This window comes from Lupinus angustifolius, unplaced genomic scaffold, assembly GCF_001865875.1.
Source record: "Lupinus angustifolius cultivar Tanjil unplaced genomic scaffold, LupAngTanjil_v1.0 Scaffold_15_89, whole genome shotgun sequence".
Taxonomy (NCBI): domain Eukaryota; kingdom Viridiplantae; phylum Streptophyta; class Magnoliopsida; order Fabales; family Fabaceae; genus Lupinus; species Lupinus angustifolius.
In genome coordinates, this window is record NW_017718742.1 from 542 (window position 1) to 13,369 (window position 12,828).

A 12,828-nucleotide genomic window follows, 5' to 3' on the forward strand; every position below is an offset into this window, starting at 1 on the left:
CTTTTGTGAAGTTTTTACATTCTGTAATTTATGTTTTCACGATCTTGTATGATTCACAACGACTAGGGCAACGATTCTTGAGCAGAAACGAAAGACAACACTATATACTTTGCTAAAAAATATAAGTTCACCAACCTTTCTTCCATTTGTTTTCCTTTTAATATCGCTAATATATGTGCATTCCTATCTTTCAATGGAGAGTAAAAACAGAAGATTTTAATTTTATTATTCACAAAATGCAACGCAGACTTCACATTTGGAAGCTACTACACCTACACAGTTTAATTACAAAAATGAAGCAAAAAGAACATTATTCATTTGCTTAAATCATTTGGCTCCACTTCCTCCTTTGAGGAAAGAGGCACTCTTTGTGATCTCACGCAAAGGCTTGTTGGTGTACCTAATGAAATGATAGACCCATGTACCAGCCACAGCTCCCAAAATTGGACACGCCATGTAAATCCATATGCTTTTGTATTCATTGTACATAATTGCAGGACCTAAACTTCTTGCTGGGTTCATTGATGCTCCAGTGATTGGCCTGTCATATTTAATTAATTCCATGCACAATGAGTTAAAAGTTAAATTGACTTTATTGAATAATGTAATGTTATTCAGGAAAGATAAGCTTTGACATAATGATAAAGTTGTTTGTCTTATTGACCTAAGGTTATGTGTCTAAATTTTATAATCATCTTAATTTTAATTTATTATGGTAGAGTGACATCTTTAGAGATGGGTCTCAACACAATGGTTAGATTATTTATCTTGTAACCTGTTTAAATCTTATTAACTATCTTTGTGCAAAAGATGGCATATATTTAATCTATCAATATCTTATTAAGTGGGAGTCCCATAACATCATGTCGACGTTTTAGTATGACATCTTCACTATATTGAATAATGTAAGTTAAGTAGGCTTGGGGATAAGGTAATACCCTGCAAATAACACATTCAGACATACTGTTGACCCAACTGCAAGTCCAGCCAACTCACCAATCTGCAGGATTCAAAAGTAAGATAAGTAAACAAAAGCAATGAAATATGGCTGAATAACATTCAAAAGTATATTTTGATACGCATGATGATGGCAACTTCTAGCATTTCTTCAATGTGATTCAATTCAAAACATACAAATTAGTCAATTTAAGTAGCTAATTTTTTAAAATGCCAAGACCGTAGAGTTTTTGTCTGTTTTATTCTTCAACCACCTTGTACCCTTAATCAAAATGTTTAATGGATAGTACCTAACAGTAATTTAAATTGCAACTATTTGGGTCGCATCAAGTTATATCTTACTATATCGAATGTAAAAATATGTTTTTAATTATAAAATAATTTACATTCCATTAGTCACAATTCAAAACAATTGAATCTAATTATAACCAAACAAAGCAAGAGTATTGTTTGTGAGGAAGAAATGTTACCGCTCTATTATCAGTGGCAACTCCAGAAACGACAAACATGAGGTAGAAAGTGATTATGAATTCAATCACACAAGCTTGCAAATCAGACCCTGCTGGAATTGTTCCTATAAACTGGCTTTCCTTACCATCAAATACTAGTCTAAGAGTTCCACTTGCCAGTAATGATCCAATAACCTGAGCTACAATATAAAGTGGTACCTGCCATAATAAAATCGACAACTCAATAATTTAAGGGACAATTGCATAAAGGAAGAGGCTTTTTTATAATTGTAATTCTATCTTTTATGTTTAGATTGACTTATTTTATTTTTAAAATAGTTAGTAATTGAAATATTTGTAAAAGTCCTATAGAAAAACAATTTTTAACGTTTTGTTTACTATGATTAACTGAAGCATAGACGCAAAAGAAGCTAGAGTTAGAATGGAAAGAGACAGATGTTAAAGAGGAAGTGTTTTTAAGTAGGAAAACACGGGTGAAGATTCTCTCAAGTAAGAGGAAAATACTCAAAAAATAAAAAGAAAAATAATATGATATGACACTTCTACCTCTTGAATATATTATATTACATTTTTATCCTTAAAAATAAAAAAACAACTTTTATAATTTGATTCCAAAAATGTTGCATTTCTTCTATAGAAGGAAAATGACAAAATTTATTGACCATATAAGACAAATTGTTAATAATGTTTTAAATTGTATTCTAATCATAATAGTAGTCATAATATTATGGTTTGAAGAGTTTAGATCATAATAACATTGAGGTTGAAATTGTGGCAGCATCAATTACGTTTTCCTACAACATTTGATATTTGAGATAAAGACAACTTGGCTTTAATCACAATTTAAAATGTTGCAACTTATGGAGATAGATAGATGAAAAAGTGTTTGTTTAATTTGGTTCACCTCCTTCAAAGGAAACCTTTTGATGGAAGCATGAGCAATGGTAACAGCAGGGTTGAAATGAGCACCAGAGATGTGACCAAGAGTGTAAACCAAAACCATGACAACAAGTCCCCAAACAACTGAAATCCCTGGATGTGTCACCACCTTCTCGTTATCAAGGTTCACCACCACAGCACCACACCCTGCAAACATCATAAAGTACGTGCCCAACACCTCTGCTAACAACTACATTCAACCAAAACAATAAACCATTTTTCTTGTCATTTTCTAATCAAATTTACAATCTCATTGTATCATCTGTAGTACTCATAAAGAAACTATGCACTCATGGGATATTAAAAATCTAAGAAAAATGTTTCAAATTTTATTAGAGAACAAATAATTTCATTGCTAATATGTTTCTTGTATCCCATGGTATGAACACTTCTACAACACTTTTTTAGATTTACCGGGAAAATTATCCATAACTTTTCTTATAAACCAGTATCACAAAAGCATCTTGGTATGGTGTACATTTTATTATTCATCTCATTATTATCCTATGCGGGTTGTTAAACACGTAGTTTAATAATTCCTACCTTATTGGGTTAGTCATAAAGAATGTACATAAAATTAAAGTGACAAATTCGCATAAACAAATGAACGACATACGTGTATTAGGTATATATAACATGTTAGTATGGTTACTTAAACACAACATTTAATGTGTTTTGTGTAGACAAGAAACAAGAGGAAAAAAGTTTAGGAGAGACACCTTCTGCCAAATAGGAACAGAGACATCGATGGCTATATCATCACGCACATTTACGACCACGGCGTCAGGGTTGTTTCCGTTGCGTGATGAATTATCAGCCATCAACGTTGTAAGAGAAGAAGAGAACGCCGAGAAATAAGTAAATGAATACGGTCTGGAGACAGAAGAATGCTACAGAATGCTATGTTCTCTGCCTCAACCGCAAGTGATGAAGAACCAAGCACAAACGACGCCAATTTATGGACACGCAAAATCCAAAAAGGGAAATAAATGAATATGGGGCAGAGAAAGATTGGACTTTTTCTATTTTTCCACACAAGATGGGAAAGGATATAGCATATGGGACTAAAGAACACCTCTGCTTATGTCTAAATACCGGTTCTTGTATTAATAATATAGATCCCATTTCCCTAAAAAAAAAAAAAAGCTCTCTCCATCCAATAAAATCACCCAAGTAATATATTTTTATTTTTATGATTTTTTTATTTAATTAAATAATATATTTTAATTGGTTAAAGACACAATTAACAAATATTATCTCTACTAATTGGGAGACAAATATTTTATTTTATACATATTTTTTATAACAAAAGTGTTATTTCATTATATACACAAAATTTATCATACTATTATTTTTTTTTATTTTTATATTACATATCTCTTTATTAACATAGAAGAGTCTTATTCATGGAATATCACATATGTATTCATGTGTTAAACCTATTGGAGTTCTGGGGACATTTCCTAAGACAGATTTGGAGGTATTCATATGTTATTTATCTATTTTATATTAGAAAAATAGTCTTTGCAAATGAGAATCTATAATATAAGAGTTTTTTTTGTACTACTAAGAATATTATATTATTACCTTTTTTGATAAAGAATTAATTTTTTTGGAGTTTATGGTTGCTCCTCTTAACAAATATAGCTCCCAGAAATTAAACCATCAACCTTATAGATATAGGAAGAGGATCACCTGTACCATTGGTGACCCCAATGGTATACCAAATCAATCAAAATGGGTTATTTTATTGGAATTTATTTTTAAAAAAAACATAAATTAATATTTTATATTATTTTGTGAAATATAATTAGGTAGAGACAGGGGGACAAAGGATCCTTATCCACAGATATAATGTATAATGGGCTTTACAATACTAGAGTTTGTTTATATTATTAGTGTATGCAATATTTATGAATTAATCTTTATTGATTTTTACTTAAAAATAATAATATAATAATAATATAATAATAATAATAAATGTGAATGATAAATGTAGATGGTATATCGACCATTTAAAATGATTTAGAATTAATGTTTATACTCATTTTATTATGTGATTGTTAAATATAAAAAACATATAGTGTAATATTTATACATTTATAATATAAAAATTTATTTATTGTTGGTGTATGATTTACCATTCATTGTGTATTTCTTTTTTTAAGAGTTAACAACTTTACTTTATTTTCCTGGTAGAAACATGTTATTCAGAAAAGGATAACATGCATCGTATCATGGAGATTAAGGTGAAATTTATAAATTATTTCGACTTAAGAAGTGTGCAGTTGTGCACGTTCACCGTGTTTCAATGTTTCATTACCCCTCAAAGTATGGACAAGTGCACAACCCAAGCTGGATGGAAGGGACATGTTGCATCTTTCTCTAGGAATGGCAACCAGCGGGGAAGTGTTTTGGCTCAAACCCACAATATTTGCGGGTATTCGTACGATTTTTATTTTAATTATATATTTATATAATTTGTAATAATTAATATATAAAAATAATTGCTACATGAATAATATGATAAATTTATGATTATAATGAAATATGTGTAATTTATTATGAAATATAATAAAGTATATGATATATAATCTTAAAATAATAATAAATATATAAAAAAAATTAACTAAAAACTAAACATATAAATTTGCGATACTCCTAGGGCGGATATCACAAAACTCACTCCATCCATAAGCTATTATTCGATGTACCCGTTACTAGTATTTTTATGGTACCCACGGGTCGGATATTTTTGTCATCCCTACTCCATAGTAATGATATATTCTCTTTTAAAAATTCTTTTAACAATAACAACATAACATGTACCCATTAAACTTCAAGAGAATTGAAAGTAACAGATATCAGTTCCATATGGCTAAGAGAATATCTAGCCTGATTTATCAGCTAATTTTCAATAAAAAATATTGGTTCATGGTGAAAGGAAATAAGAATTAATAATGGAAAACTTGGAGTCTAGATAATTTTGCTGTGTGCGATTATTATGCAAGCGTTTTGCTCTTTTGCGTGTCAGAAATGGGATCCAGTTGATGACAAATGGTTGCAATGGTTCAGCAGTCACAGGGCTGCAGTTGCAGTATTATAAGGCATTTCTGCTAAAGTGATATTTTTTGCGAAATTAAATACTAAATGGTACGAGACAGAAAAAGTGTTGGTGGGCTTTGCCTTCTTTTTCTTTTAAATAAATGTTTTTAAATTGTCAATTCAATATTACAAAATTCATGTAAACATACCTTCAGCAACTTTTTCTTTTTTCGTAGGGGCAGGAGTTAAAGAAAAAGATTCATAAGGCTTATACGACAAAAAATACAACCAGGGAGGAGATCATAATATAACCTTTATCATCACATGCTAACAGAGTCATATATCATCCTAATTAGATACATTAAAACAATCACATAGACTAAACTTCAAAATCACAATAAACTGGTATATTTAGTGCAAAATATACCATCAACAGTGAAATTAAATAACAATTTAAACAGAGTTGGGAGTTCCATAGGTACTATGCACAAGATTCCTTTAATCTTATCATTTCGTTGACAGATATCTAGTGCAACATAACTATACCATCAAGGCAAATAAATAGTAATTCAAGGAGTTTAGAGTTACATAGGTTCTATGCATGAGATTCATTTGCAAAATATACAAAAGAAACACACCAAAAAATTGTACTAAATGCTCGTATGTTGTAGACAATAGCTCTGGTGATCCAAATTGAGAATGACAACTCTGGAATAAAAATGATTGAGGAACTTTGCCAGATATTTAACTTCGGGATTAACATGAAACTGAGGTATGAGATACATTCAACAGCACCTGCCCTTTTCATAGCACGAGTACAGAAACTGAGAAGGGACAAAGCTATAGATACTTGAGATTACAGTAACATGCTCGTTCGAAGCTACTGCAGGAATAGAATCTGGTTATTCCAGTAAAGCATCTACACTAACATGCTCTGTTTTCACCTTATTTTATCACTCAACTATTTCAGCTGCTGCATCATTTGCTTAGAAAAGGGTAACATACATGTTATATCTATCATTCTATCTTCCATATAGATAGATTAAAAGTTAAAACTGAAACAAAGGTACTGATTTGTAATAGAGTGACATCAAAGAAAAGGTTGGAAAGACAACACTGTCAAAGCTAGATAACAAAATTACTGTGAAGTTATTAGGATTACCATTAAAAAAGTTACGGATCAAGAACATCCAAAAAGGCATTCAAAGCAATAACTTTCACCATAAAAAATTCTCTACAGCAACCATAGAATTGTCATTTCTCAATCACAATCTGACATGTTACTGTATGCAACCAAACATCCACAGGCTTGCAATCTTATTTCAGCCATGCCTGATTAGATATAAAACCAATGAAGGCCCGAAGAACTCGCCGGAAATGGAACCAAATTGGTAAAAATCTAAGAAGCCTGGATATAAGGCATATAGATATGTCGATACAAGTACCAACAAAATTCAAAAATACAAACAAAAAGTATCTAAAAGCATTGAATTCCAATACAATGCATATAAGACACGAGTATAACAACCATCAACAATTGTCAGTGCTATACAGGCAAAAATTTAACATCCAAAATCAAACATTAATATCTAAGTTCAAACAAGAATGGAATACTCATAAATAGTTTGACATTCAATGGGTAAAAAACAATTATCACCATATTACAGTGCCCAATTTTGCTACCCTTTTTTTGTTCTTTTGTTTTGTTTTTTTTCACTAACAAAGTTCCAACATGATAACAACCAAAACATGAACTTATTATCATAAATGAGAAATAACACCAACACCTAACAAAACCACCAATTCAAAAACAAAACTCTCCACTGAAAACTCATTCATTCAGAGCGGCTTGCAAACCTCTCAACCTTACTATCATTCAAATTGATACCCACCATGGCTTCCCCTAATCCACAACTCACTTCAGCCAACACCTCAGGATCACTGTAATGAGTCACAGCCTGAACAATCGCCCGTGCCCTTTTTGCAGGATCGCCACTCTTAAACACTCCAGAACCAACAAAAACACCATCACAGCCCAACTGCATCATCAAGGCAGCGTCCGCAGGCGTCGCTACACCTCCGGCTGCAAAATGCACCACGGGGAGCCTCCCAAGCTGCTTTGTCTGCATCACCAAGTCATAAGGCGCTGCAATTTTCTTAGCAAAAGTGAAAACCTCATCATCGTCCATGTTACGGAGAACCCTAATATCTCCCATCACGGACCGCACATGACGCACAGCCTCAATTATGTTCCCAGTCCCAGCTTCACCCTTAGTGCGGATCATTGCTGCGCCCTCGCGGATGCGGCGAAGAGCCTCGCCAAGGTTGCGGCAGCCGCAAACAAAAGGAATGCGGAAATTGTGTTTGTTAATATGATTCTCCTCGTCGGCGAGTGTGAGTACCTCGGACTCGTCCACGTAATCGATGCCTATTGCTTCCAAGATCTGCGCCTCGACGAAGTGGCCGATTCGGGCTTTCGCCATGACCGGAATGGTGACGGCCTGCTTGATTTCTTTAATCAGTTGCGGGTCGGACATTCGGGCCACGCCGCCTTGGGCACGGATATCGGCGGGGACACGTTCGAGAGCCATGACGGCGCAGGCACCAGCTTCTTCAGCGATACGGGCTTGTTCGGCGTTAACGACGTCCATGATGACGCCGCCACGGAGCATCTGGGCGAGGCCCACTTTGACGGAGAAAGGGGATTTTTTTGTCTCCGTTATTGCGCCGTTACCGTAGACGGTTACTACTCCAGATCCTTCCATTGATATTGAGGAAGAGATAGAAACGAAGGAAACGGTGTTTTATGTTTTTTGTGTGTGTGTGTGTCTGATTTATGTGAGGGTGGAAGGGATATATATATAAAAGAGCAGTGGCGAGAGATGAGTTATGTGAGGTGGGGAAATGAGAAAGGGAGTGTTGGGTTAAGTAGTAGTGGTCTTGTATCTCAAAGAATTGTAAATTTGTAATGCCTTCAATTTGTTCTAATCACCCGCCCAAAAGATACGAATGAGTATCAGTACATACATGTATCCACAAATAATACTCATAATGGGTCGAGTCAGGTTGAGAATATGACTTGGATCTATATGTAACTAGGGTTTGAGGTTTTCAAATTCTTTGTTGAATAGTGTAAGTCTAGGTAATAGAATATCTAAACCTATAAGTACTCAGACTCGAAAATCTTAAATTCTTATCCCTAGTTGTCTCATTAATCAGCTCTAATAGACTCATAATCATAAAATTATAGTTTGTCATTCAATAGAAGTTTGTCAAGCTTCTATTTTCATGTTTGTTCTACCACCCGTCCGCAGAAGTTGGATAGGTTGCCTATAGACCTCATGCTTTGTCGGTATACCACCCAAGTTGTAGTTTAAGCAAATAGACATGATACATAGACTATCGTTGATGCCTAAAGCCGTCAAGCTTTGTCGCTAGACTGCAAAATAATAGTATTTAAATTTTAAATTTATAATTAATTATGTATATGTCATATATAGTTTTAAATGTTATGCTTTTTTTAGATATAAAATATTTATGCATGGTTCAAGATATTTACTAGTTATTTTAAATATGGAATGTTTTTCATAATATGATAATTTATAAAATTAGTATCATTTTGGCACGAACTCATGTGTTTGTAAGCTCACATTTTTTATGCAAAATTTTTATTGTTATATATTAATATTGATATAAATAAAGTCATATAGATGTAGACTAAAATGGTAATAAAAAAAATATATAAAGTTATTATTATTTATAATGATATATTTAATTTTTTAGATAATATAACAATATAATTTCTTAATAAAAGTAAATTATGATGAGAGAAAAATTAAACTAACTCGACTGGAGTCAGTTTATTTAATTATATTCTTAGGATTCTTCTGTTCCAAAAAATATATTATATAATATGTTATTGTTTATAATTGATTATACAAATATTTATTTATTAATTTTTTAATTTAAAATATTTTTTTCAATCAATCATAACCAATCATATTAGGTAAATGAGAAGTACGTTAACCATAAGGGAGAAATGGCGAGAGGATATGAAGCACTTATTGTGGATGATAACCCAAAAATGCTATTCTCGTTTTGCCCTTTATGGATGATCTTAGGGATAGGGAGTTGTGGATGTTACATGATACACACTGGTGAATTTATATGTAGCATGTATAATGAATGAGAAAAGTTTGTAACTATTTTTTTTATTTTCTGCCGTTTTTTTTTGTTGCTTTGTTTTGATGGAAAAAATCATGAGTTGGCAATTATTTGTTCATTCTCTAGCAAAAAAGTAGAAATAAAAGGCCAAGGCTAATATGGGAATGACATATTAGTTTGTTTATAAGTAAACTACTTTATAGCCGTTGAATGAAAAAATTTGGTTATCAGTTATTGTTTTGTATATCTTTTAGAAGTCATGATGGCATTATACGACTTCAATATAGAAGTCGGTATGAGAAAAAATGACTTCCGTGTAGAAGTCGGTATGAGAGTGTTGAGTTTGGGCTCCCTTCCTATGTGAAGAAAGACTCAGTTAAGCAAAACCAACTTGTCCCACTTAATCTAATGGATATGGGTCAGATGAGACAAACATATAAATCAGTTTATGCAAAAAGAGACAATAGAAAAGTGAGAGAGAAGTTGAAAGAACTCAACCCGTAGGAACTCAGAGCAGCTGCGGGGAATTTGCGATTGTGTCTTCGTTCACCGTTGCATTGGGCTGAAATTTGGACAACATGTTCACAACTCAGAGCAGCTTATGTTCACAGCTTATAGTGGTTGTTTTTCTACTTTTTTTCTGCAACTTTGTGTTCTCATTTTCAAGCTTGTTGCTCTATTCTATATTGTATTGTTGAGCACGTTTTGTGTTGTATTTTGAAGAAACTCTTGTATTCTTATTTTCATCATAGTGGAGCTTCGATTGACTGGCTTGTGCCCATAGTTTTTACTTCTCACATTGGGAAGGTTTTCCACATTAAAATTCTGGTGTCCCTTGTGTTCTTAGTTACTGCATTATTTGTTATTGCCCCTCATAGATTCTAGCAAGTTGGAGAAATTATTATCCGCTGCATATACTTTGTTAGAGTTTTCATTGTTATTGTGTTGAATTTCTCATCAGAGTGGCATCAGAGCTCTTTGGGGTTTGAGTTTATTTGACTTGCTTGAATGATGAAGGCAAATACACATAGAATGATGTGTTTGAATGACACTAACTATCACTTGTGGAAAGGAAAAGTGAAAGATTTATTATTTGTGAAGAATTTGCATATTTCTGTGTTTGCTATTGAGAAGCCAGAGTCCAAGTCTGATGAAGATTGGAGTTTTCAACATCAACAAGTTTGTGGGTTCATTCGGCAATATGTAGAAGACAATGTCTACAATCACATTGCTAATGAGGAAAATGCAAAATCTTTATGGAAGAAAATTGAATCCTTGTATGCTTCTAAATCAGAGAATAACAAATTATACTTGTTGAATTCAGCCCATGATGATATTGTCTCTTTGGAGAGTATAAAGGGAAATATTCTTAATTAGGAGATGAGAAGGAAGACACATGGTACTTCATCTCATTCTGAGGTGTTTGTCACTGAAAACAGGGGAGAAGTCATAGAAATGAACTGAAAGGTGATAGAGAAAAGCGAAGAAGTAAGTCCAAGTGAAGATACATGAATATGGAGTGTCACTATTGTCAAAAAGCAGGTCACATATAGAAGAATTGTTTTTAATGGAAAAAGGAGAACAAAGACAAGAAGGGCAAGCAAAACGAGAAGAATCATGGTGAGGATGATCATGTTACTACTGCCACTTAAGATGATCTTATTATTCTTCGTGACCATGATTCGGTTAATCTTGTATCAGATGAGAGTATGTGGATAATTGATAGTGGTGCTACACTGCATGTTACACCAAGGAAGGAGTTCTTCACAACTTACACTTCTGGTGATTTTGGAGTGTTGAAGATGGGTAATGATGGTGTATCAAAGGAAGTTGGTATTAGTGATATTTGTTTGCATAGCAACATGAGAGTGTAGTTATTGTTAAGAGGAGTTAAACATGCTCCAAATGTTCATTTCAATTTGATATATGTGTAGATGCTTGATATGGTGGTTATGCTAATCATTTTGGTTCTGGAAAATGGAAACTCACTAGAGGTAACTTGGTTGTGGCAAGAGGGGAGAAAATTTATAAACTGTATTGGACAAAAGCTTTGGTTGCTAAAGAAAGTGTGAATGCCATGGATATGGAGGCTTCTTTGTGGCATCGCAAGTTCAGTCATATTAGTGGGAAAGGGTTGAATTGTTTAGCCAAAAAGGATGTACTTCTAGGATTGAAGAGTGCAGATTTGGAGAAATGTTCTCATTGCATGGCTGGTAAGTAAACTAGATTATCCTTTAAGAAATATCCTCCCTCAAGGAAGTCAGAGTTGCTTGAATGGTGCCTTCCGATGTTTGTGGTCTATTGAAGGTTAAGTCATTTGGGGGTGCACTTTACTTTGTTACTTTTATTGATGATTGTTCAAGGAAGTTTTGGGTCTATGTTTTGAAGACAAAGGACCAAGTGCTTGAAAAGTTCAACAATTCCATGTTTTGGTTGAGAGACATTCTGGAAAGAAGCTGAAATGCATTATAACTAACAACGATGGTGAATATTGTGGACCGTTAGATATTTACTGCAAGCAGCAAGGTATTAGATATGAAAAGACTCCTCCTAAGACTCCTTAGCTTAATGGTTTAGCGGAGAGTATGAATAGAACTTTAGTTGAAAGAGTTAAGTGCATGCTGATCATTGTGTTTGTTATGTGTGAGCAAGACTACAAGAAGACTACTTCTGATCATTGTGTCTTCATTAGAAAGTTTGTTGATGGTGATTTCATCATCATATTATTGTATGTTGATAACATGCTTATTGGTGGAAAAATATTTTCATGATTGACAGGTTAAAGAAGCAACTAGGCAAGTCATTTGCCATGAAAGACATGGGAGCTTCTAAGCAGATTCTTGGTATAAGAATCCGGCAAGATAGGCAAGAAAAGAAACTTTGATTGTCATAGGAACACTATATTAAGAGATTGTTACAGAAGTTCCAGATGGAAAATGCTAAGACGGTAAACACTACTCTTGCTACTCATTTTAAATTGAGTGTTATACAATGTCTTTCAAATGAAGCTGCAAAATCAGATATGCAACGGGTTCCTTATGCATCTGTTGTGGGAAATTTGATGTATACAATGGTGTGTACAAGACCAGATATTGCACATGTTGTTGGTATAGTTAGTAGATTTCTGTCAAATCCAGGTAGAGATAATTGGAATGTTGTGAAATGGATTTTGAGGTATCTTTGTGGTACTGCTAGTCTGAGGCTTTGTTTTGGAAGTGATAAACCTACTCTTGTGGGCTATACTGATTCTAAT

At 33.4% G+C, this 12,828-nt stretch overlaps 2 protein-coding genes across 2 annotated transcripts; both read right to left on the reverse strand.

The window, feature by feature from the left end:
- Positions 1–210: 210 nt before the first annotated feature.
- On the reverse strand, positions 211–3,304 carry LOC109337907 (aquaporin NIP1-2-like). The gene is made up of 5 exons (XM_019574990.1): positions 3,086–3,304; positions 2,332–2,556; positions 1,428–1,625; positions 939–1,000; positions 211–541 (listed from the first exon to the last, which is right to left on the reverse strand). Exons 1-5 carry the CDS (start codon positions 3,185–3,187, stop codon positions 328–330), a joined length of 801 nt encoding a protein of 266 aa, XP_019430535.1. The 5' UTR covers positions 3,188–3,304; the 3' UTR covers positions 211–327.
- A 3,715-nt stretch (positions 3,305–7,019) lies between these two features.
- LOC109337906 (probable pyridoxal 5'-phosphate synthase subunit PDX1) lies at positions 7,020–8,333 on the reverse strand. The gene is made up of 2 exons (XM_019574989.1): positions 8,283–8,333; positions 7,020–8,221 (listed from the first exon to the last, which is right to left on the reverse strand). Exon 2 carries the CDS (start codon positions 8,174–8,176, stop codon positions 7,247–7,249), a length of 930 nt encoding a protein of 309 aa, XP_019430534.1. The 5' UTR covers positions 8,177–8,221; positions 8,283–8,333; the 3' UTR covers positions 7,020–7,246.
- Between the last annotated feature and the right edge of the window lie 4,495 nt (positions 8,334–12,828).